At 31.0% G+C, this 25,512-nt stretch overlaps 2 protein-coding genes across 2 annotated transcripts; both read left to right on the forward strand.

Moving 5' to 3' along the window:
* The first annotated feature begins 284 nt into the window (after positions 1-284).
* On the forward strand, positions 285-2,394 carry LOC125817558 (probable protein S-acyltransferase 6). Its single transcript, XM_049497105.1, has 5 exons — positions 285-524; positions 657-809; positions 901-1,161; positions 1,259-1,486; positions 2,246-2,394. Exons 1-5 carry the CDS (start codon positions 285-287, stop codon positions 2,378-2,380), a joined length of 1,017 nt encoding a protein of 338 aa, XP_049353062.1. The 3' UTR covers positions 2,381-2,394.
* A 15,102-nt stretch (positions 2,395-17,496) lies between these two features.
* Positions 17,497-21,367, forward strand: LOC125817518 (probable beta-1,3-galactosyltransferase 2). Its single transcript, XM_049497062.1, has 11 exons — positions 17,497-17,875; positions 18,569-18,668; positions 18,776-18,849; positions 19,188-19,399; positions 19,506-19,569; positions 19,707-19,779; positions 20,003-20,123; positions 20,318-20,405; positions 20,482-20,607; positions 20,729-20,838; positions 20,994-21,367. The coding sequence occupies exons 1-11, from the start codon at positions 17,766-17,768 to the stop codon at positions 21,140-21,142; spliced, it is 1,227 nt and encodes a 408-aa protein (XP_049353019.1). The 5' UTR covers positions 17,497-17,765; the 3' UTR covers positions 21,143-21,367.
* Positions 21,368-25,512: the final 4,145 nt, after the last annotated feature.

The following is a 25,512-nucleotide window of genomic DNA, read 5'->3' on the forward strand; positions in this document are numbered from 1 at the left end:
CCTCAAACCCCATTCGTAGGATTTCATTGCGTATGTTGTTGTATTAGTTTTGCTACGTGTTTTAGTTGGAGATACTTTTGTCTAAAACTTTTGTTCCATATCAACATAGTGATTAAATGTGCTCCACCTATACATTGTGGATCATATAATATGGCCCAACAAGTAGGCCCAAGCCCCAAATTTATTAGAGTAGCATCAAAATTCAGTTTTTTCAGAAGTTAGTTACTTGTGACAATTCAAATTCTCAACACCCGCCTTTGAACTTTTCATTGCACATATGAATAATGGCTTCGCTACAACAACCTATTCAAGAAATTGAAACGAGTCCAGATGTTGTTTTATCAGTGGAAACGGTTATCGAAACAACGGAATCACATAATTCGTCAATAGAGGAAGTTGAGAGTACTGATTTTGTTGCAAAAATTAAGAAGAATATATTCACCTTATGGCGCAATGTAACACAAGATCGTCATGGAGATCAAATCAAACAAGTGAGACTTTATCACGTTTGGCCAGGAAAAAATGTACGTATGTTACTACTATTTGTGTTCTATTACATTCACTTACCTCCCCACAACTCACTTGTGGGATTTCACTGCGTGTATGTTTTTATTGTTGTTCTAATTAAAAAGCCTTGAATTGTTCCAATTGTGCAGGTATTTTATTTCAAAGGGTTACTGATATGTGGGCCGGATCCAAGACGGTTACTGTTAACTACAGTTTCTATTAGTCTATCAAGTTTGGTTTTTGTTGTTTATGTTACAAATGATGTAACAAAAATCAGTTTTTGTGTGTTATTGACCTTAATTGTGAGTCACTTTATAACTTTCTAGTACTCAATCTATCGAGTTGTTAATTTTCTTCAATTCTTATATGATAATTTTTGTTACAATACTGCAGGTTTTCGCGAACTTAATAATGGTTAGTGTGATTGATCCTGGAATTATTCCTCGAAACAATGAATCACCATCCCCTGAATCGACTCAAAATGGGAGAGTGAGAAGCAAAAGAGTGTTTGTAAATGGTTCGGAATTGAAATTAAAATATTGCCGAATTTGTAAGATATATCGTCCGATTAGGAGTTGCCATTGCATTGTGTGTGACAATTGTGTCGATAAATTTGACCATCATTGCCCTTGGATTGGTCAATGCATCGGACTGGTTAGTACAATTTTTCGAATCTACTAAAGAAGATCGATAAATAAATTAAATACTTTTTGCATCTAATACTTTTTTTTGTTTGTTCCTGTTTATGCAGAGGAATTATCGACTTTATGTGTTGCTGTTGGTTATTGCAAATGTTTACTTTGTCTACATATTTGGTTTTTCATGTCTAAAGATTCAACAAAAGAATGGTGGCAATGGTTTGATTGGTTTGGTGAGAGATTGCCCTGAGACATTGGTGTTGGCATGTTTTAGTTTTGTTGCAGCATGTTTTGTTGGTGGATTGGCTTGTTATCATGTGTATCTCATTGCTACAAATCAGGTTGGTCTCAATTTTACATATACCAATATCAAAATGTATTGTTGCAGGTAGTGTTGATAAAATGAGCCCATATTTTACCTATTTGATTAACCCATTCTACTTGTCCATATTCAATCGGTTCCTAGGGATTTGTTCCTTAGTTGTGGTCAAGTCAGATTCTTGTTGAATTGTACTTTGAATTTGATTATATAATGCAGGTAAATAGTATTGTGAAATATTTTTTGCAAATTGATTATCAGATTAATTACTGAGTTTAACCCGAATATTGAATTCTAAAATATAGTACAATTTATTAATACAAGTCAATAACCCATCTTTTACTCAGTCCATTTTTTTCCATATGAGATACGGGGTGACCAGATTATTACATGTTTATATTGACTTGTTTCTCAACCCGCCAACTCGTCTATTTGTCACCATTATTCCTAAGATGAAAGGTCAATGACTAAAAGGTCGACATTAGAACAACACATAATGATTGAGTTTAATTTCTATGTATTGACAATGTAAATAAATAAAATTAGATTATTTAAAAGGATATGTAATCAATCATAAATTTGAAAATAATTACCAATATGAAAAATAATATAGATTATTTGCTTATAACATATTAAAGAACATTTATGTGAGTTTCTTTTGGCCTTATTATTTAGTATTCATAACTTACTGATCCGATTAATTCAAATATCAAAGTTATATACTGGAAATTCTTAATATCCTCTAGTTGTGATTTTTTGATCATTTTTTTTATTGTGGCAGACAGCTTATGAAAATTTTAGGCAGCAGTATGGAAGCACTAAAAATCCTTTTGATAAAGGAGTTGTGACTAATATTAAGGAGGTTTTATTTTCACCTTGGACGCCTTCAAGGATCAATTTTCGTTCTGAAATATAGTAGCTTTCATCATTTTGAACATGTCACACAACCTTGATATTTATATTTATATATATATATATATATATATATATATATATATATATATATATATAATTTGTATAATATCGTCATTTAGAGTCTCTTTTTATTTATTTTTTACTTTATTGTTTATGAAGAGTTTCACATCGATCTTGTAATGAATGAGTGATATTTTTAATATAATTTGGCAATTCTCAATGAATAGACTCATTTCAATGCTTGTTTCCCGATGTTGACCTCCATATTAAAATTGTCATGCTTCATATGGTTAGTTTTAGACATGAGAAAGGGTATAAAGAGTCTTACATTGATGGCTTAAGGAATGGGTTAGACTCATTTCTTTGAAATTGAGTCAAGACCAAAATTCATTTTTTTAAGGTTGCTCAATTTCACAATTGCAAAAATTAGCCATACTTCCATTTTCATTCATCCACATTTACCCTGAATCTTTATATATAATTGATTTAAATCCTCTCCAAAATTTGATATTTTTATTGGAGTGTATATTCTCTTCTTACGTATGATCATCCTATTAATATTAATTAAATACTATATTTTTTTACCATAAAAAATGTGATACAGAAGATGAGACACTATTCCTCTTTTAATTAACCAAAGTTTTCGAATTTAAGCCTTAAGAATAGAAAAATTCTTAGTATGATCCGTCTCCGCCCAAAATTAGTATTAATTTGTATACGGATCTGATTGTTTCTTTTTGTTTATGTGATGAGAAAATTCCCATGTTTCATCACATGAATCTTGGCTGTATGGTCTACAATCACCACCTTCCCTCACATGATTCTTTAGATAATTGGACCAGCTGTAGTTTTTTTTTTTTTTTAATTTTTGTAATTTATTTCCTAGCTAGGACCATTTCACCAAACATATGATTTAGTCGACCTGTTAAATCTTATAAACTCCATTAATAATCCAAAGTAGAAAATGGTTTACGTACAATTATACATAAGATATTCAAAATACGTGTAACTAATTTAATCGTTTTTGTAAATATTCTATATCTCAAGAACAATGGAGCGAAACGATTGGTCTCAAATATCATGCACGTGTTTTACCATTCTTAAATGGGATTAATATTAGATATAAATTTAGATTTGTCGGGCTTTAAAGTAGGTATCAATTATTGTGTGAATTGTTTTTTTTTTTTTTTTAGAAAACTAGTAGCCTCTCCCATAATTTCTTCATGTTTGATATTGTTAAGAAAATGAATATTTAATCTAATTCAACCAACAAATTGAATGTCTGGAGCATGGACAATCTAACATGTGACCTAACATGGATAACTAAAAATTAGAATAAATATGACTCTAACACCATGTTAATAAAATAGACTTTATTTGGGCCTAATTACTCAACCCAAAAACTAAACTAACATGATTAATTTGAATATGAGAATTGCCCCAAATCAGGAACTTAATAAGTAATCTCACAATCAATATGGGAAGCTCAACACATATGTTTTAACATATGCTAATCATATACATTAGGGGTAACTTTTGCTCAAATTTATATTTATTTATACTTATATTTAAAAATTCAATATATATATCAAGAATCCAACAAATTATATTTTCTATAATCTAGAACCCACAAAATCAAAATCCTAGTCTGTCTATAATATTCATACCTAGTTTCTTGTAGACTAGCATGCATTCACTTAATTTACAAGACTTCTTGAATGATGCGTTAAGTAAAGAAGTAAAGAAGTTTGGAAGAGGCATAGGGGTGAATTTAAGTAGAACGCGGCCATCTTTTAATTAATTCCGTCGAAAGAAATGAAATTATCGCGGATATACACATTAAAAAGTAGTAGCCAAATTTGCCTTGCGTAGATCAGTTCAAGAACATAAGATATCCTTGTTTTTCCAGGATAAGGAGGGGTGAAAAAAGGCCTAAAGTCAATGTTCGAATACCAAACAGTAGCAATAAAATAACTCATCACCAGTGGCAGAGCCAAAAATTTTATTAAGGGTGTCCAAGAATAATGATGTTTGACTGTCAAAATAAAACAAAAAAATATTGTGCTATTTGGGGTTCAAAACCAGAACTCTTTCATTCAAATATTGTACGCCATTGCATGTCATACTGGCGGATGGAAAAAGAATCCTTTTTTGAGCGATCAACCAAACCAACCTCAATACCGACTCTGCTTGGAGCTAGATTCGTTTATTGATAGATCTAATTTATTTTAATAAAAAACTACTTTACATAAATATATTCTTCCATTCTACTCTTTCACCTTACTTTGATGAACAATATGGGACTGAAAAAATAAAATGAAAGAGTATGGGTAACTCCATATATATCAAATATTGTACGTGTACAATGTATATTGTAACATGTATAATAAGTGCAACTCTTTCACCTTATTATAACCTTGATGAAAAATAAAACTCCAATTTAATAGTAGGTGATTGTAATATATAGAGCTTTCAATAGCATATGGAAGCACATGCAAAAAGCAGTCACCATGCCAAGAATTTAGGTGCATTTAAATGGCTAATTGGCAGCTAGCAGGTAGCATGGCCCAAAAGCAAAAATACTTATAGTATAGCAAGTGTGCATATATATGAGATATTATGCAGAGCTTCTACTTCAATAAAGTGAATTAATTCTACCAGCACAAGCAACGTATCCTACAAATAATCCCCTCACCTTTTTTTTTCTTCTTTCCTGTCACCATCCTTTTTTTGTTTTTCAATGTCTATACTTACATCGACAATCTTTTAAATTTATCAGACATAAACTTTTCAAATAACCGCTTGTTTCAATGGATCATCTGAACACGTAATTAAATGTTTCTATTAGATATTTTCAGTTCAAATTTTAATTTAAAAAACTTTGTACATATTCTCAAGCATATCTATTATTGGATGATCATTAAGTTAATCATATAAAATATGTCATGTCGAATTGGAATAGGGGTCTGAGGTATTACCATTTATTGAGGCTAATACATATAATTAAAGAATATGATATATTTTAAGTGATTAACTTGTCTATCTTATACATATAAAGTTTTTGAAATCTTTTGAATTAAACATGTCTAATAGAGAGATTTTATTATTTATTTAATTGCTTAATTAGAATAAATGAAAATTTGAGTGTCTGAATAAAATTTATCAGCAACGGACAAATTTGAGAGGTTTTCAATGTATTGAGGGAAAAAAATCAACTACTAAACATATTCATCTATTTTTGAGTAATTTAATCGTTCATGAAATCCTTCCGGAAAAATTCACCACTAATCAATTTTGGCTAACAATTTATTATTTCTTGAATCAAACTGCACAATTAGAGGCACTGGTTATTTTTGAGATACCTAATTACGATAAATCAATTTTCCAACTAACTTCTATTAACCAACTACATGTCCACATCCTTCGGTCCAGGATCACTTTGTTTCCCAAAATATCACAATCCATTGTAATTTCTTTTTTAATACGCTTAAAAAGATAATTTAATTTTATATTTCTTAAGGATGCAATCTCTTTGGTAATTTTATGCTTGCCTTCTTTGAGATCTTAATTAGAAATATATAAATGTTTATTTATGAATAACAATAGATGTTGAGCCAATTATTTTTGAATAAGCAAAGTGATTGATGATGGAAGTCTAGACGAGAGAAAAATTCAGGTGAATATTTAAAGTTATTTCATATAATTTCAATGGGAGCTCAACAATATTAGTTGTCTAAATTTAAATTCAATATTTTCACATTTATTCTTTATATTGTAATATTTACTAGACATAAAACATTAACTTCATATGCTACGTTGATACAAATTGAATAAGCTATTAGCCATATGTTTATAATATATTTATTTCAGATCTTATTCTAAAAAAGTTTATTTACTAGTATGAAAATTTGAGGTTTTAATTTAAAATTCTAAAATATTACTGATATTAATTAAAAAGTAGGCAGTCTTTCCTTCTTTTTTTTTTCTCACGAAGAATTAAGATTTTTTTTGTCTACAAATTTTAGTATTGTTTAAGGAAAAATAAAAGAGTAAATTTAAGGAATAGCAAACATAAAAATCATATTAGTGTTCTACAGTTTTGCTATTTACGCTTCATAGCAAACATAATTTACTATGGAGCATCTGATTTGTATATATCGCTAGCATCTGATTCGCATGCATCTGATTTGTATAAAATTGCGGCGATTTGTATAAATCGAGCGTCTATATCTATGAAAATTGTGTTTGTATATGTATATATTCTTTGTGTTAGTCTAGAGTGGCGAGCGAGATTAGGAGAGAGGCGAGCAAGAGAGGGTATAGTGTGGAGAGAGGTAAATTGTATATATATATATATATATATATATATATATATATATATATATATATATATATATATATATCGGTTAGATAATTGTATATATGTAACGACTACTATGTATATGTATCAATGATTGTGTTTGCATCTCTGCATAAAATTTGAATTTGTATACAATTGAATCAAGTTAATATCTAATTGAATCGAGTTGAAACATTTGTATTTGTATATCAAATTTCTCTCTCTCTCACTTATACAAACACAAATTGTACATTGTATTTGTATAGTTTGTGTTTGTATAAAGCGAGAGAGAGAAAGGCAAAAGAGAACTGGACATGTAGTTTGTTTTGTGTGTATATGGATTTTAATTGAGTATTTAATGAATCTTATTTAATTTAACTAAGGTTAGTAATAAATAATCCTGGATAATCTAAACGTTTAAGGAGAAATGCAGGAGGGGAGTCACATGGTAGTTAGTCACATGGTAGTTTGGGAATTAGGAATGCCAAATTAAGGCAGAGACAAAATTAAGAGTTGGTTAGTTTGTGAGATTTTAATTTTTAACCATTTTGAATTATTGAGTTCTAAAATACAAAATATTTTTTATATATTCAATAAAAATACCTATTTAAATCAAAATTATTGACCCTGCAATTCTATTCTATCTCCGCCCTATGCCAAATCTATAAAGTGTACTGATAATTCTTTTTCCTCTAATTTTTTCTATTTATAACAACAATATTATACTAGTCTTACGAGTGTAATTTGAATAGGGTGACGTGTACATAAATTTACTCTTATTTTGTGAATATGCATAGATGATTTTTGATAGACTTTTATTAAAATTAAATATAAAAAATACTAAAAATAAAAGGAAAAAATTCAGTATTAATAACAAATAATACGATTACTACAACAAGGATTAGATTATAGTTCCGTCCTCTTGGTAGAGGCGAAGTCAAGATTAAGAGTTTGGGGATTCTAGATTTTCTTTTTTTTTTAAAAAAGAGAGAGGTTTCAAACCCACACTCTAGTGTGAAAAACATTTCCACGGTCCTTTCCTTACCACTGAACCGTCAATCAATTTTTTAGTGGTTCACAAGTTAATGTACATATATATTTATTCAATTTTCTAATATAAATATAGAAACTACGAAAAAGTTATTGAGTTCGTCCGAAACTATGAACCCCACCTAGCTCCGCCTTTCATCTTGGTCCAAATGATTTTGATTAGATTTCATGTGCTTTTTCCTATTAAAAAACTTTGGTAACTATGAGGTCACATCTCAATAATAAAAAGTACAAATGATCACTTGCAAGTGCCTCCTCTCAAATAATTCCTTCTCACTTTTTCATACAAAAATTCACATGCATTGCATTTGTTTTTTCCCAAAATATATCATTTTAAAACATCCCTTCCAACTAAATGTACGTGAAAATGTCCTTGAGATTAGAGATCTAAGTTTGAATTAATAATATAATTAACAAGGTTAGTTATCTTAATCATAAACTATAACACTGAATATTTGAATAAACTAGAGAATTTTTTGAAATTAGAGAAAAATACAAAAATCTTTTACTACATTATAAGTACAGCAGGAAGATTAATTTAAGCCATGAATAATTGCAATAATTGAATTCTTTTTGCCGACACCTGAGGAATCTGTTTAGTTATTAACCGACATTTTTCGTGGTTCTTGCTGGCCAATTTTATCCAATTGAATTTTTTTATAATTGTTCACAAATTTATAGAGTGGAACTCACTGCTCCATTGGTGTACGAATGAGTGTCAAGGGGTCATTGGTAGTTGGTCAGGACTCAGAGTTATACGTATATTAGTAATGTATAGATTATTTATAAGAAAATTTATATACTATTTTATATAGAGATTAATTATGCGAGGATAGTTATTTATATATTAGTTATTCATGTATTAATTATTTAGTTTTCTATTATCACACATAAAATAATACCTTGATTCTCTTGACTAATACATATATTAATTACAATAAATCAAATATTATATTAATTTTATATATAATAAAAAAATACTATCAAACAAGATATATTATTTATACAAAATTTAATATAGAAATAATTTATCTCCTAATTAGCTACCGAGTGGCCGATAAGTGAATTAAATGAGTATTTTGTTACTAGTACTAATTAACATTTAGGAGATGACTCGTAGATGCAAGTTCCCGAGGTCTTAACTTATCCTAGGAAGATATAATTTGATTTTAACGGTTCCTTAAGTCTAGTGGACTTAAAAGTGCTTTATTTGTTAAAATAAATAAATCATATTTTAAAGAATTTTTTTAAAAAAAATTAGATTTCTAAATCGATCTAAGTTATGTAATAACGAGATTTCCTCTTATTGTATATGCTTTAACGAACCTCCATAAGATGCACATTTGGAACTTTTTACTTAATTAACTACTAGTATTACAGTATCAATGGTTTTTTAAAACCATAAAATTTAATAGTTTTTAAATATTTTTTTTGAAGATTGTATATTTAATTAGTACAATACCAATAAGTAAAATGAATACTAATGATAGTGTCACGACCCAGACCGTCGTGATTGACACGCACACAACCCTCCGGTCGGAGAACCATTACTATAAACAACTAAGCAGCCTTAACCAAAATACTACATATTTAGAGATACAGAAGCAAATTTAAATGACAATAAAAATGGAGTCCCTATAAACTCCAAAGGATTTAAATAAACTAGCCAAACTAATGCGGAAATTCAACCCCTAGAACCTGAAAGTCATTGTACCAAACTCTACTAACGACAAGTCTAAGAACAAGGGGTACAACCCCGAAACTAAACAACACCTTAAACCAATAGTCTGAGTTCGAAAAGAATGGACTTAAACAAGAGAGATCCATGGCAGCCTAAAAGAACTGACTCACCCTTAAATCCGGTCACGCTCAATAGTCACCTAGCTGAGGTCTGTTAATAGCCGTCGGAAGATGCCATGTACTCAACAAAAATAAGAGTAAGTGCAGTATTAGTACATAACCACCGTATACTGGTAGGATCACGCGGCTATCCCACTAAGTGTACCATACATTAGTTAATACAACAATATAATCACATGTACATATTGAACATATACAATATTATCAACATATACGAACAATGAACCACTTCACGATTCTCACATATCACAGTTATATCAATTTAGAGCAACATACCATCTTCCAATATCAATCATCATTAGATATGAACGAACTCATCACAGATAGATACACAACATAATTCAATGGTCCTCTCACAAAACCCAATTAAATGATCCTCTCATTGAACCTAAACCCAAACAGTTAGCATACTGGTTCGTGATACCTGATCCAAGTTAGTGTGCCGAAACGTGGCAACCGATCTAATGTTTATGCCGGAACATGGCAACCGATCCCATGTTTATGCCTGAACGTGGCAACCGATCCCATGTTTATGTCGGAACGTGGCAACTGATCCATTCAACACACCACAATCACAATCACAATCACAAGTATATCCTCAAGATCATATATTTAAGTTATGATTTCATGGTAATTATCATTCATCTATCTCATTTACAACAAGTGTGATCAGCAATGCAACATTCGCATACATGCAAGTATCATAATGCAGCAAGAATAAACATACATCACACAATCATAGAATCACAACCATCACCTATCTCAAATCCAAGCTTGAATCCCCTAAGGCACTTGAATCTTCCCTTTACGGATTCTTCCCGCTTGTTCGTGGTCTAAAAACATACAATTAATGCAAGGATCAACAATAAAAGGTCTAATTATCCGGATTATAACAAACCCAATAACCCTAAACCAAACCCAAGATTCTAATACCCAATTTAGGGTTGTTTCCACCATATAATCTATAACAAAACCCTCCCCCATCAATATTTATCCATTCTATTACGTTATACACATCAAAAAATGGATTCGGGGAGTGAAAAACTTACCTTTAATTAGCCTAAAAAATGGTGAAAAAGGCTCAAAAACTCGTCTGGGGTCGTCTCCTAGCTCTCAAAATCGAAAAGCGCATAATAAAGACGTTTAAGAGTTTATTTACGACTTTAAGTCGCGTCGAACTCGCCACAACAGCCCTCACCCCGCTGCAGCGACCCCGCCAAAGCGGCTTGCACGAACCAATGAGCTATTTAAAGAATTTCAAAATTCCCATTTCACAACACACCTCTAACCAACGACGCTCAGAAAAATCGATTCCGGGAGTTCTACTCACTCATATTCAATTCCTTAAAGTCGTACGGATTTCTTAACGACTTATCTAACTACTCATGTAATAAAAATCATAATTAAATCACCCAATTGCTGCCAAATTTTTCTAGATTCGCCTGACTCCGACTTCGTCTAAATCTGGACTACGATAGAAAATTTCAAGTTATTACTCAAAAGTTTTCTAGCTCCAATTCTTTCTTCATTGGCTTTTCTCTAACGACGGAAATCAGGTCGTTACAGATAGCCTGATAAGATTTGAAATTGGCAATGCTTTTCTGATTTGAAGATAACATTTTTATATTAAGAACAAACATGAAAAGTATTTTATCCAATTCATGTAAACTGATGATAGTACATTTATCAGAAAATTAGTGATTTTGGACAACAAGTTGATATTTGGCTCGATAATGATTTCTTGGGTTTAGCAAGGTGTGAATGGGAAATAAAAAGAGAAAATGGAAAGTGGAAGAACCAATGAAAGTGGGGGAACCAATTTTGGAGGGAAAATGAAAAGTCATCATTGTAAAAGTGCAAATGAAAGGTCATTTTTACCATATTGGTAGAAGAAAGGAAATTGTTGTCCTTATATTAGTTCTTAAAGGGTTAAGAAGAAGGTGTCCCCTCGCGCCGTCGTCGTCACTCGCTTGGCCTCGGCTTTGGATTTGGATTTGGCAAGTGATTGATTGATAATATTTTTGGACAAAATTTATTTAATCAATCTTGTTAAATCATTTCCTTTCTCTTATAAATTAATTCAGAATGTTAATTAAATAACAGAATTAATTTGGCGCAACTGAATTTATTTGAAATTCATGTGTAACGGTAATCCTTCCAAAAAGTCGTTACTTTTCCCAAACGGTAATCCTTTCGAAAAGTTGTTACTTTTCCCAAAGGACACAATGTTTTGGAAAAAACGGGTCTGAACAGATTTTTCTGAACAGACGCGTTCCTTGCTGCAAATGGCTATAAATAAGAGGTATTTTTCGTTTTTTCAAACACTGAAATTTTTTCCTCTCTGCATACATTTTCTTACATAAATAAAATTGTCGATCGACTGAGTCTGTGTGTGCTCTTGTTGTTGTTCTTGCGTTCGCTGAAGTTATTGAAGTTTGAGGTACCGCTACTTCTTTAACAGGTTAATCCGTTTTATCTTGGGAGGAATTAATCTGCAACCTCGGGTACAGTGAGGGGATTAAATTTCTTAAGGAAATACAGTGGTTTCTGTGGACTCGGATTAAAAATCATTCTGTCAATTCATCTTTTTTCTATTTCTGTATTTTTGACTAACCTGAATACAGGAGATAACATGATTGGTGTCACGTAGGGGATTGATGTGAGTTTCCTACAACTAAAGATGTGTTGGGACCAATAAGATTCTGAGGTATCGATACTATTGTCGTCCGATTACAGGTAGTTCGCATTATATTGATACAATGTCGATCCAAAATATACCAAACATGCCAAAAATAAAAAGTCATTGTATATTCAATATTAATCTAACATGTATTTCCACGTGTTGGATTTGAATTAGTCCATTTGCTAGGCTCAAATTTTATCCCATTGAAGATAATCGAGTGAAAATTAGTAAACAAATATTACATATTTTTGAAAATGTCATTGTTATCAACAGTTAAATGATAAGTGATGTTCTTATTAATTAAGTGGAACCTCAATAAATCTCGTCCGCAAGAAGAAATGGCCAATGGGGACGTACGTTACTCGTTTGGTAAGTGTCTCATAAATATGAGACATCTGGATTAATTACACACAACCCATTCAAGTTCATATGGTATTTTCTTTACTCAATCAATAGGTTATTTTTAATTTTAGAGTAATTAATTTTACATTCTACCTTATGCTCCATATGTTTTTTAGTTTTTTATTCCGTGTCTGGTATCGAATTAGAGCTTGACTAATTTGAATTCGCGCTGCGTAGGGCTCCATCTTTCTAGGATGAAGCACTCTCTATTAAAAAAAATTCATACCTAAGACTCGACCTCGAGACCTCTTGACTAGTTGCTCTTCCGGCCCTAAGTGGATTCTAGGGGAAGGGCAGAGCCTCATCTTGCCGTAGAAAGGTGTTCATTGTTGGGGCGGGTTCAAACTGAACCAACGGGAGGAGGAAAAAAGCAGCGTCATCCGATGCATGTGGTTACATATTATAATATTCTTTGAGGCCATAAGTTTAAAAAGAATTATAAGCACATAATTAATGTTACTCCTTTCTTTCCAACATATTTGTCTTTTTAGTTTGAACGAAAGAACTACTATATCACATTGAAGACTACAAATTTTAAAATTTCGTTTCAAGTAAAACTATGTTACGGAAATAGACGAGGAAAAAGACAATAATAGCCTTGAGAGCACAAGTAAGGCGAGTTGGCCCGTTTGTGGTTGTTGTCCACAGAATCATCATTTGAAGGCAAAGCTACTGAGGTAAGAACTACAACATAATGACACGTGTCAGGGAGCTCGTGAGGTGGGCCCATAAATTAGCAGCTTCCACGTGGGACAGAATGGAGGCTGTTACCTGATTAATTAACAAGGTAAGGTCCTCTGAGGTAATGTGGGCTCCAACATTATGGGCCACGTGTCCATTCTCACGTGCTATATGCTATTTTTTTCATTTTTTAAAATCTTTTTTGACCATTTTTTTGTTCAAAATATTTTTCTTTAAAATTTTATCTTTGAGGACTATGAAGAACTTGGTACGATTGAATCCAATTATTGTATAAGAAAATGAAAATCTTTTTTAAGAAAAACTAATCGCCTAAATATCCGTTTGAGTCTTAACCCACTAATTAAATTAAAAAATAATCGATGGATATATAATTCATAAATAATATGTATATGATATTGTATAATTAATGTATAAATAATTTATATGACTAGAAAAAGCAAACAGTAAATCTGCTAGGCTATTTAGATAAGGAACCTATTGAGAATCAAATTATTTCTCATGATGTACTCTTTTTCGTACTCTTTTAGTCAAGATTTACTAAGAGAGGTGTGTGTATGTGATGTTAGCAATTGAATAGTGCTAATTGTATATGAAACGAGCTAAAAGTATATTTCGTTTTCCTTACTACTTTAGGGGATTATTTTGAATTCTAATCTATATATATATAGATTACATTGTATAAAATAATTATCTTTCGTAGAAGCAGATAGTAATCTAACCTTTAGGAATTAGTTCAAGGACCCTTTGATCTATCAACGAAGCCGAACTTGATGAATCTAAATCAGTAAATATATGTTAAAAAAAAATTTCTTTCGTAAATCTTAAACGATTTATCATGATCAATTTGTTTTAGATATTTTCAATGAAAGCTTAGAAATAACATATATACCTTGTCGTTTTTAGTTCTTGACAAGTTTCCACTTAGTAGGAGTATTATTTTATCATTAACTTCACATTATTGATCTTGCATTGAAAACGATTTAAATTAACTTTATCAGTCTACATATATAGTCAAATTATGACAAATCATAGGGCCCAATAATGACTAAACTGGAGGATTTTATTTATTTTTATATATAGTTTTAATTTAATAAAAGAAAGAAAGTTGTTGAGTTAGATAACCAAATAGAGCACCACATGTTGTCATATGGAGAAGACATTTTTTTTCCTTTTCTTTTTCCATTTTATAAGGAAAAAAAATGAAATTTTGTACCTTCTATTTTTTTTGCGCTGTCTATCTCGAAGTCAATTAAAAGTATATGTAGTAATGCAGTCAATGGAGTTATTTTTATAGATGAACAAACCAGCTAGCTAAACCACATGTACCAAAAATAAATAAAGCAAAACTTGCTAGACTACATTGACTTTGAAATTGTAACGCGGTATAACTTCATTGAATTTGTCAACTAAAAAGTAGATAATAAGCACTTAATACTACTATATAGTAAACTTTTTTCTTAACATATTTTGGTCAAAGTGGTTTAATACATGATCAACACTTTAAGGTTTTCATATATCAGTATATTTCATTTAGACACTCGAACTAAGTTTGTTCTAATTGAATGCCTCAACTCCTAATAAGGTATTCGGATTAGACACTTTCATTTCAATTCTCGTAATTTTTCTTGCATGTGAACGTTCTCATTCGTCTATTAGGTAGTTAAGTAACCACATGAAAAATGCAATTTTCAATTAATTATACATATTCGCCTCAAATAGAGATCGTAAAATCCTAGACATTTTCTACTTGAGGTTGGTGCGTATAAGATAAAAAATGACATATTTTACGTACGTGGTTCACTTAACTATCTAATAGATGAATGAAAAATGTGGAAAAAATAATAATTCAAAATTTGTATTGGAAGTATCTAATTATTGAAACATTTTATTAGATTCTATTGGAACAAAACTTAGTTCGAGTGTCTAAATAGATTATGTTAACAAATTTTAGGGACTAACTATGTATAAAGCCTTAATATATACGATTTTACTTTGAATATTATGCTGTTATTACATAACTCTCATTCAAATAAAGTTCACGAACATGAATTTTCATTACGAAATTCGATCGAGAACGATTTTTATATAATGTAGTTCGTATTTGAAACATGTTGACTAAATTAAATTAAAAGGAATATATATTGAAGCATGTATGATGTATCCATCAATGTGTATATAATTCCTCTTTTTGATTTTTTCTCATAAAATACTAGAATATTTTTCTTTATTTATCAAAAAGAAAAATAACTACTTCTTCTGTACGTACTCCAATTATTGTGACCAGACTCACATTCATAGCTTCACAATAAGTTTTCTCCACTAAAAGGACCACAAGTAGTCAACCTTTTAATTGCTATTTTTGAACCATATGTGAAGAGAGAAAAAAAAGAACTCTTTTTTTTTTTGGTAAACATGGGTTACATCGTTTAATTTAATTTCGTTTTTTTCGTAAGCTTGAAACGGAAATCATGCCAATAAATGTATATAAAGTGCCTTAAAAATAATTTAATGACGAGAATTATACGGCAAGTCCAATTGGTAGATATAGGAAAATTAATTTATTAATAGTGAATTTCATGTTGCTATCAAAGTAGGTACTTTCTGTTTCTTTTCATATTTAAAATGATAATTTTAATATAAATAGAATAATCTCGATGACAAGGAAATCTATATTTGTTCTATATCATTCATTATTAAAAGAATACTATTGAAATTTATTTAAAAATATGCTACACATGACAAAAAATAGACTTACTCTGTGTAATTAGTCCGGCAAAAATAAAAATGGACGGTTTTCGGGAAATTAGACGATACACGATTATTTACTAACCTTCTACCTTAATTTTTGATCTCGATATCTTCATAACAAAAATCACGTCCTCGATAAATTGTAAAAAAGTCATGTTATATCTAATTACCTTTCCCTAATACTTGTTCGATCTAAAAAAAATATTTTAGAAAACTGGTGGGTGGGTGGGTGGGTGGAGTGGAAATAAGGCACAAGACTTTTGTTTTCCACTTTGAAACAATGACTAAAGCCTAAAGACGGACAAAAATGTATTCGAAAACAATTTTCTAAAACCATATCTAAACATTTACAAAAAGAGAAGAAGAAAAAAACAAGTTAAATCAATGTTGTATTTTATAAAATTAAGTTAAAATATAATGTAATGTAATATGTTAAGAGTAATCATTCTTTAAGAATGAAGGTAACTAGAGTACAAAAAAGGAAGTTTACTTAAAGGCCCACAAGGATAACAAAGTTGAAACTTGATAATCTTTTATCCCTTTAAGAAAAAAACAGTAGATACCAAACATAAATAAAGTTTTAAAGAGTATTTAATTTGGACAATTCTATTTAATTTGTACTTAATTTTTATTTTTTTTAAACCGCTTGAAAAATAATCAAGCCAAATGTCGTTACACATGTCAAAAAATTAATGTCTTCAATTAATCTCACGTATTAATCTCTATCCCTGTATTGATTCCCCTGTCTCTGAAACTAAACTGTCAAGCATATATTCACATTCAACAAAAGTTGAAAAAGAAGGAAAGGGCCCAACATAGTGCAAACTATTTCGCCTTTAATTAGCGATATCAAATGCAATTTCTGAATAATATGGCTATTAGACTTCGCCTTTAATTAATCGAATACAATTTCTGTATAATATGGGTATTAGATATCAACAATCGTTAGAATTTATAAAGATATAACATTTGGTTCTAACTCTACCCAAAAGCTAGCTCATCCTTCCGATGCGGGACTTTTTAACACTCCCCCACATGCCCAGACTTGGAGCGTGTGGACTTAAACTCAACTCCAAGAGACCAAGTGCATATAAAGAAGATTTGCCCAAATACATATAAGGAGATCAAATTATCATCTTTCTACCGAGGCAGAACTTCTTTAAGAGAGTTATTGAAGAATGTGATCCCAATTTAAATAAAAGTGATATTAATGGTCCATATTACTGACAAGGGACCGTTTGGTAAATTTGGTAGTAATATGAAATGAAACTAGGGAGGGGCAGTTAGTAAGTCTTCTCTCACTTGTATTCCAAGTCCCTTGCCTGCAAAGTGTAGCACTAGTAGTTATATATATATATATTTATAGAGAGAAGAAAGCAAAAGATAAAAGAAAGGAACAAATTAGAAGTGAGAACAAGGGCATCCTTTTTTTAACCATCTTTTCCTTATAGCTCTATAGCTATAGGTCTCAAATCTTCCTCAAAGTTTGTTCCAAGAATTCAAATTTTGGGATTATTACTTCTTTTTCCTTTGTTGGTGTTTTTGATTTGGCTCTGTTTTTGAGTTTTGCATATGGGTTTTTGATCAGAAAGGGTGTCAAAAATGTCTTTCAAGAACAGAGTAGAAGGGACTTCAAGAAGTGTTATTTCTCAAAAATGGACTCTTTTTCTTTGTATATCTAGTTTTTGTGCTGGAATGTTCTTCACTGCCAGGTAACTTATTGGAAGTTTTTACATTTGATTCTTTGTGAATTCAACCAATTTTTGCTAATTCAAGAATGATGTTGTATAGCTTTAGCTATTCTGAAAAATCTTGGTATCGAAATTTGATGTTGTTCCATTGTTTCTATTGGAATTATGAGTTGATTTCTCGGATGGTCGCTCTATTATCCCATCTCAGAAAGTCACTTTCTTTGTTATAGAAAATTAGAATCGAGAAAGAAAAATGATTTTTTGAGATAATAACTATTCGTAGTTGAGTCAACCCTGGAATTTTCTGAGGTGTTTTCTTTTTTTGTATATTGACAATTTGAAAAATAAAATGGAAAAAGCAGGTATAGATCTGTAATGACATTTTGGTTGAGATTTTAATAGAACTGTATATTTTAGGCCTTCAAAAAAATAATCTTTGATCACTAGTTGTTTTTTCCCTCTCATTTCAGAATTAATGAAAGCTTCAGATTTTGGACCATGTTTAAAAAATAAATATGTTGAATGTGATATGGGAATAAGGATTTAGGTACTTTTGAGAAAAAGGAACTGGACCATTACTCTTTTGGTATTGCAAAATATTATATGTAATGATCTTTGTTTGTTGATATTAACTTTTGGAAAAATGATACTATTCCACAATAACTTTTTTTTTTTTTTAATATTCCACAATAACTAAAGTTTTTGTTGTTGCAGAATGTGGACGATTCCTGATGCAAAAGGCGGTATTACAAGAACAACTGGTGTAGAAGCTGAAAGACTGAACTTAGTTTCAGAAGGTTGCAATACAAAATTTGTGAGTATTTTCAGTCTAGTTTTCGAAAGCAAATCTCCGAGTTAAACCTCAATCTTGTTTAGTCCCCTTACACTTGATATCTTAAATTTGATCTTGTGTTATTTTAGTTGCAGCAGAAAGATGTAAAGCTCGTATCCAAAGATGTTTTAGGAGAAGTTTCTAAGACACATAATGCTCTTCAGTGAGTTCTGGTCAACACTCTTTTTGTTTCCAATTATTTTTTAGTACTCCCTTCGTTTCAATTTTGGTTGTCTGGTTTTGACTTGACATGAAATTTAAGAAAGTAAAGAAGACTTTTGAATCTTGTGGTCTTAAACTAAAAATATGTAAAATGTATCAAAATATCCTTTAATCTTGACATGTCATGTGGAAAGTTGAGACATACTTTTTGGAACGGACTACAAAGGAAAGTAAAACGAACAAATTGAATTAGAGTGAGTGAGTTTTAGTTTAAGTTGCATTGACATCTGATGATTGCAGCCCTGAATGCTCACTTAACAACTGCACATCTTATATCAGGACGTTAGACAAAACAATTTCAAGTTTGGAGATGGAATTGGCAGCTGCAAAGTCAGCTCAGGAGTCCATTCTTAGCGGTGCTCCTATTTCAGGAGACAGTGAGAAGGGTGATTCACCTAAAAAGAGAAAATATTTTATGGTGGTAGGGATAAATACCGCATTTAGTAGCAGAAAACGAAGGGATTCAGTTCGTGCTACATGGATGCCACAAGGTATAGACTGTTTCCGTGTCTTTTTTCGCTCCTTGTTTAAAAACACACCTCATGGTGGCCATTACTTCTGTCTGATGTCTGACCTTGTTAAAAATATCTCGCATAGGTGAGAAAAGAAAGAAGCTGGAAGAAGAGAAAGGAATCATCATGCGTTTTGTCATTGGTCACGGGTAGGTGTTTGCGTACTCATTCCGACTATTAGTCATTACTTAAGAAGCTGCAAATGTTTAGTGGTTTTCTCTACAGATGTGTAAACAACATGGACTTTTAATGCACTGACTAACAAAACTATAAACTTGTTGTGCAGTGCCACATTAGGAGGTATACTGGACAGAGCTATTGAAGCCGAGGACAGAAATCATGGTGATTTCTTGCGCTTGGTAATCCTCTATCTATACTTGGCTCAATATGCTAAGTTGTGTGGACTCTTCACATTCAATGCCACACACGTGTCGGATTCTCCAAAACTACACTTCTTTTGGAGAATCCGACAAGCACTTGTTGATTTTTTTGAAGAGTCCAATCAACAGCCAATATGTAGTTAGTTTATCACATTGTCTTCGTAAATAAAAATTGGCACATCACTCTGCTGCCTTTAAACAGGATCATGTCGAGGGGTATCTAGAATTGTCCGCCAAGACAAAGACTTACTTTGCTACTGCTGTTAAGCTATGGGATGCAGAGTATTATGTCAAAGTTGATGATGATGTCCATGTAAATATAGGTAACTGAAATTTTGACATTTTCTTTTCGCGTTGGCAATACCGTACTCATCTTATATATCTTACTTTCCCCTAACAAATTAGCAGATAATTTTGTATGGCATAAAATTTGTCAAAATTTACAAATAGAACTAGTGTCCCCTGACTAGTTTGTTTTCTTTGCTATATCAAACTCAATATGTATTCCTATTGTCAGGTACACTGGCAGAAACACTGGCAAGGCACCGTAAGAAGCCTCGTGTGTACATTGGTTGCATGAAATCTGGTCCTGTGCTAGCTCAGAAGTAAGCAGTTTATTTTCTCTGTGAATTCAATTGTAATTTACATTACTTTAGCATCTTATTCTTTTCTACTGAACAGGGGAGTAAGATACCATGAACCAGAATACTGGAAATTCGGAGAGACGGGAAACAAGTATTTCCGTCACGCTACTGGCCAAATATATGCCATTTCAAAGGACCTGGCTTCCTACATATCAGTAAACCAGTTCAGTATTTTTTGTTCTTTTCTTCTTTTTTTTCTAATTATATGGACTCAAAACATCCAAATAGAGTTATTTCATCCCTTTCATTTGAAATTCTGATCATAATATTTTCGATACTTGCAGGCATGTACTACATAAGTATGCCAATGAGGATGTGTCACTGGGAGCTTGGTTCATCGGACTCGACGTGCTGCATATAGATGATCGCCGATTATGTTGTGGAACTCCACCAGGTAAAACATTTTCCTTTTCTTGAGTTCTAATGATGTGGAATGTGATTGTGCACATATCTGACTTAGTTAATTCCAGCATGTTACGACTCGTAAATCTGTTCAGTTTTGTCTCCCTATTATCAAATTTTATGTAAGGCATTACACTATTGCTGCAGATTGTGAATGGAAGGCTCAGGCAGGCAACGTCTGTGTTGCTTCATTTGACTGGACCTGCAGCGGTATATGCAGGTCCGTTGACAGGTTAAAAGAGGTCCACAAGCGGTGTGGGGAGGGGGAAAAGGCTTTATGGAAAGCCGCAATCTGAGCACATGCATTGATTTCTTCCAAACTCAGGAAGGAAATTGCATCAATGCTTTAAGTCAAAATTTCTCATTTTAATGCTAGAGAGTATAGATATACATATGATATACACAAAGGAGAAGTGGATTTTGAGCAAGATATAGCAGGGAAGAGAGGGAGGGAACACTAAAGAAAGAGTACCGAGGGCCTAGCTGGGAAACGTTCTCCGTTTTTGTAGAGAAGAACGACTCCCAAACTGCTTGCATAAGAAGCAAGCAGTGGCTCTCTCACCACTCTTTCATGTGTTACCACTAGGCTAAAATGTAAGTCAATAGTTCATTGGATTATGAAATTCTTAATAAATGCTAGTCATTTTTTTTGGTGGACCTGCTGCCCTTTCACCAACTTATGTACTCTCTTTAATAGCTGAAATGTGATTTCACTCCAATAATGCACCATAATGAAATTGAGAAATGGTTACTACCACTTTGAGATCGCGTTTTAGCATTCAGAATCTATAAAGTTCAAATCTTGAATTCACTCTTGTTGTTGTCATTGTTGCTACTTGGTAAAGCATATTTGTATATAGTAGTTGAACAAGATACATTAAGGAATGATATTTGCCAATAGTTCACTCAAAGTATATGTGATAAAGGATCCATTTATTAAATAGTAGACAATATTAGGTGATATCTCAACTACTAACAAGTATTAGGTGATGTTACAACTAATAGTTCAAAACAGTCCTTTTTTATTGCAGGTTTCTCTTAAATGTATTATATGACACATTTGTCAAATCAATGAGAATGATGTCTAAATTCTTTAACAATGGCATTAATAGCTTTCATATCATAGCTAGAATGGAAGTAGGGGAATTGGTGGCACATATGAGAGAATAATTTTTCTGATTTCTTCAAGTGGACTAGGGATATTCAAATGAAAATATCAAGATCTAACCAAATCGATAGGTTGAGTCAAATCAATTTAATATGATATTAATAATATTTGGATCAAGTTTCTTGTTAAAAAAGAAAAGTCAAAACCAAACTGATAAAAATACACATTTATAAATTATAATTCTTAAATTGTAGATGTTTTAAGATCATAATTCATATATGTATTCCTACAAGATAATTTTTGGACATGCCTTTCATTAGAAAAATGTTGAAGCAAATTAGAGCAAATAATTGACTAAAGTAAAACCAACCAATTTTTAAAAAAATGAAAAATGAAAATAATAATATAACATTGCATATCCTATGGGAAGAAAAAAACAGAATTTTTCCCAATCATTTACATGGTTATACTCTTTCTATAGTTTCACAAAAACTACCACAATAAGAAATTTGTAAACAAAAGTTATATGGACATATAAAGCAGAACAAATCTTCCTGTTGATATGTTATTTTGGTTAGGGCAAAAGAAGAGAAACAACAATAGTATCAACCGCTCAAAAATCTACCAAGGTTGTCGTGGGATAGTTAAAATTTCTCCATTCTGAATTAGAAGTTTCAAGTTTGAATCCTGAAAATGAGAAAGATCTTGTTGGGAGTGCTGCCTCTAAAAGTGGGTCTAGCAGTTAATCGAACTCTAATACAAATACCCAACACATAGTAAAAAACACAGAAAGCTAATTACCCTTGCATTTTATATATATCCACCAATTTGATATTCTCTCCGTTCACTTTAATTTTAATTGTTGCGCTTTTCGAAAGTCAATTTGACTAATTTTTAAAGTGAAATTAGATTATATTAATTTGATATTTTAAACAAAAAAAAAATATTCAAAAACTATACGAAAAATACTATAAATTGCATATCAATATGATAAAAAAGAAATACGTCGTAAAATGTTAGTCAAAATACTTATCATTTGATTCTAAAAATGGAAACTATAACAATTAAAAGTGGATGGATATAGTACTTACATACTCCCAAAATAAGTGTGCTTTTTTTTAGAGTGAATTTGACAAATTTTTAAAATAATATTAGAATAGATTAGCTTAGTATTTTACAATTATAAATTTAAATATTCAAAAAATATATATAAAAAAATATTATAAATTAAAAAAATATTTAAAAATATTAATCAAAGTTCACGACTATAAGGAATCAACGGCTCTCTCTTCTTAAACAACCTATATCCTCCACACTTAATCAACATTTGATAGATTATCCAGATTTGTATCTCGAAGAGCCAAACAACATATAATGGGACCAAGGGAGTATATATTAAAAAATGTTTATATGCAGGTTTTAATGAGTAAACAGTAGAATTAACTAGTATATAAGCACACCAACACCACATTCTAATGAACTTAAGGTTTGCTAAAAGAAGAACTTTTTTAGTTAGATTTGTACCTATACTGTTTTACTCCGTTTCAATTTATTTATCTTTTTCTTTGTAGTTCATATAAAAAAGAATATATTTTTCCTTTATTTGTAACTCTTTAATTTTAACTTCTTACGTGACATATTTAAGATGATAAAACTAAAGGACATTTTGATATATTATCTATCTTAAATTTAATATGACTACAAGACTCAAATATCTATTTTACGGTACGTCAAGTCAAGTCAAAACAAGACAAACAAATAGAAAGTTATTGTTATGATTAGAGTTAAAAAAATTACTTGTGTATAATATTTACGTCAAATCAATGAATACAACATATGTCTAGCATGTATACATTGGTCATTTAACCATGATTATATGTATACTTGCATCTTAAGATTAAATTATTTGATATGAAGTAAAAAATAAAAAGAAAGATATGTGCAATTGGATCTACAGAAACATACATATCATTCAAAACAATATAACCTCATGCTTCTGGCTCAACCAGAAATCTGAATCCAACAATATCAAGATTTCAAGTTTATGAATAACGTTTCAATTCTAATATATGATAATCATCAAACTAAGAAATGAGCATTGATATTTTAAAGTTATTGGGTTCATCTGAAACCCCATGGGGGTCGCTGTAGCTCCGCCCCTGCTTACAACCAACACATTACTTTAGATGCTGTTGCTAGATAAGACGACTCACTACTAGCTTTTAATCTTAACCAGACAGAAGTGGTACTAAGAAATGAATATTGTACTAAACAATATCCATCCTTTCCCCCTTTCATCAAAAGGCGTGGTCTAAGAAAAAATATTCTTGTAGTTTGATCCTTAATAAGCAGAATTCATAAACTATGCAAAGACTCTTTAAATACTATTACTATTAAAAAGTTAACCAAAAGAAAAACAAGTTAATCACATGAGTTTCAAACTGAAATTTGAATGACAATATGTTCATTTAGTTTTACTATTTTTTCTAGTAAAAATAACAAAAATACGTCTCAAACTCCCTTACAATATAATAATGTTATAAACAACAAAAAGAATAAACTAATGAAATAACGAAATAAAGATGATAATAATAATAATATCGGTGGCGAAAATGCCAACCATACTTGACAAGGCAACATTATATTCCTTCACTCAAGTTTTTATTATATACAAAAAGAAAAGAAAAGAGAATTTATAGAGTAGCGACACGTGATATTGGCACGGCTCAATCAAAAAGTAGGGTCAAAACTTATTTAACAACTGCTTTCTCATTGAACCGCACCAACATCTCGTATGATATACCTTGCAACTTCAAACATATCCTTTTGACTTCAAATTTCATTAGTTATTACTATACTAAGATTTTGAAATATGAAAGAGAAAGGGGGGAAAATTGTGAAAATAGTGAGGGGGAAGAATTGAACTTAAGGAGAAAGGAGAGGGAAATGGTAATGGTAGTAGCATTAAATTGGAGTTGGCATTAAATAGAGCCAACTACTCAACTAGAAAGGAAGTTGGAAAATTAAGTAAAGGAGGTGAAAGAATCGTGAAAAGAAGACTCAAATGGGAGACAAATCTGAAAATAGTTAATGCCATATCATTTAATGAGCATGGACTAGTAGGCCAGAGGATGTTTGGTTCTGTTTCAAAAAAAAAAACCTTGCATTCAAATCATCTTTTTCTTATTGGCGCTCGTCTCTGTTTCATTTTACTTGATTCATACTGACTTGATATAATTTCAAAAAAAGATTTTAATAGATGTGTATTTTACTAAACTAATCTTCTTAGTGATGTTTTGAAGTTCTAATATTAGGGTAGTATGGAAAAAAGTATAGTAAAATTATCTTTGATTAACTGAATGACAGGTAAAAAGAGGAAAAAAATAATAATCTATTTTTACTTTTTTAGTATAGAGACCAAATGCCCTCTGTTTACTTCTACTTATCTATTATTTCAAAAATAAATTTTCATTTTTACTTGGACTTTTAACATATTAAGAAAAGACTATTTTTTTAAATTTATGTTTTACCCTTTGTGTTAATTATTTATTCCCTAAA

This window comes from Solanum verrucosum, unplaced genomic scaffold, assembly GCF_900185275.1.
Source record: "Solanum verrucosum unplaced genomic scaffold, falcon-dt-bn FXZP01000280.1, whole genome shotgun sequence".
Lineage (NCBI taxonomy): Eukaryota > Viridiplantae > Streptophyta > Magnoliopsida > Solanales > Solanaceae > Solanum > Solanum verrucosum.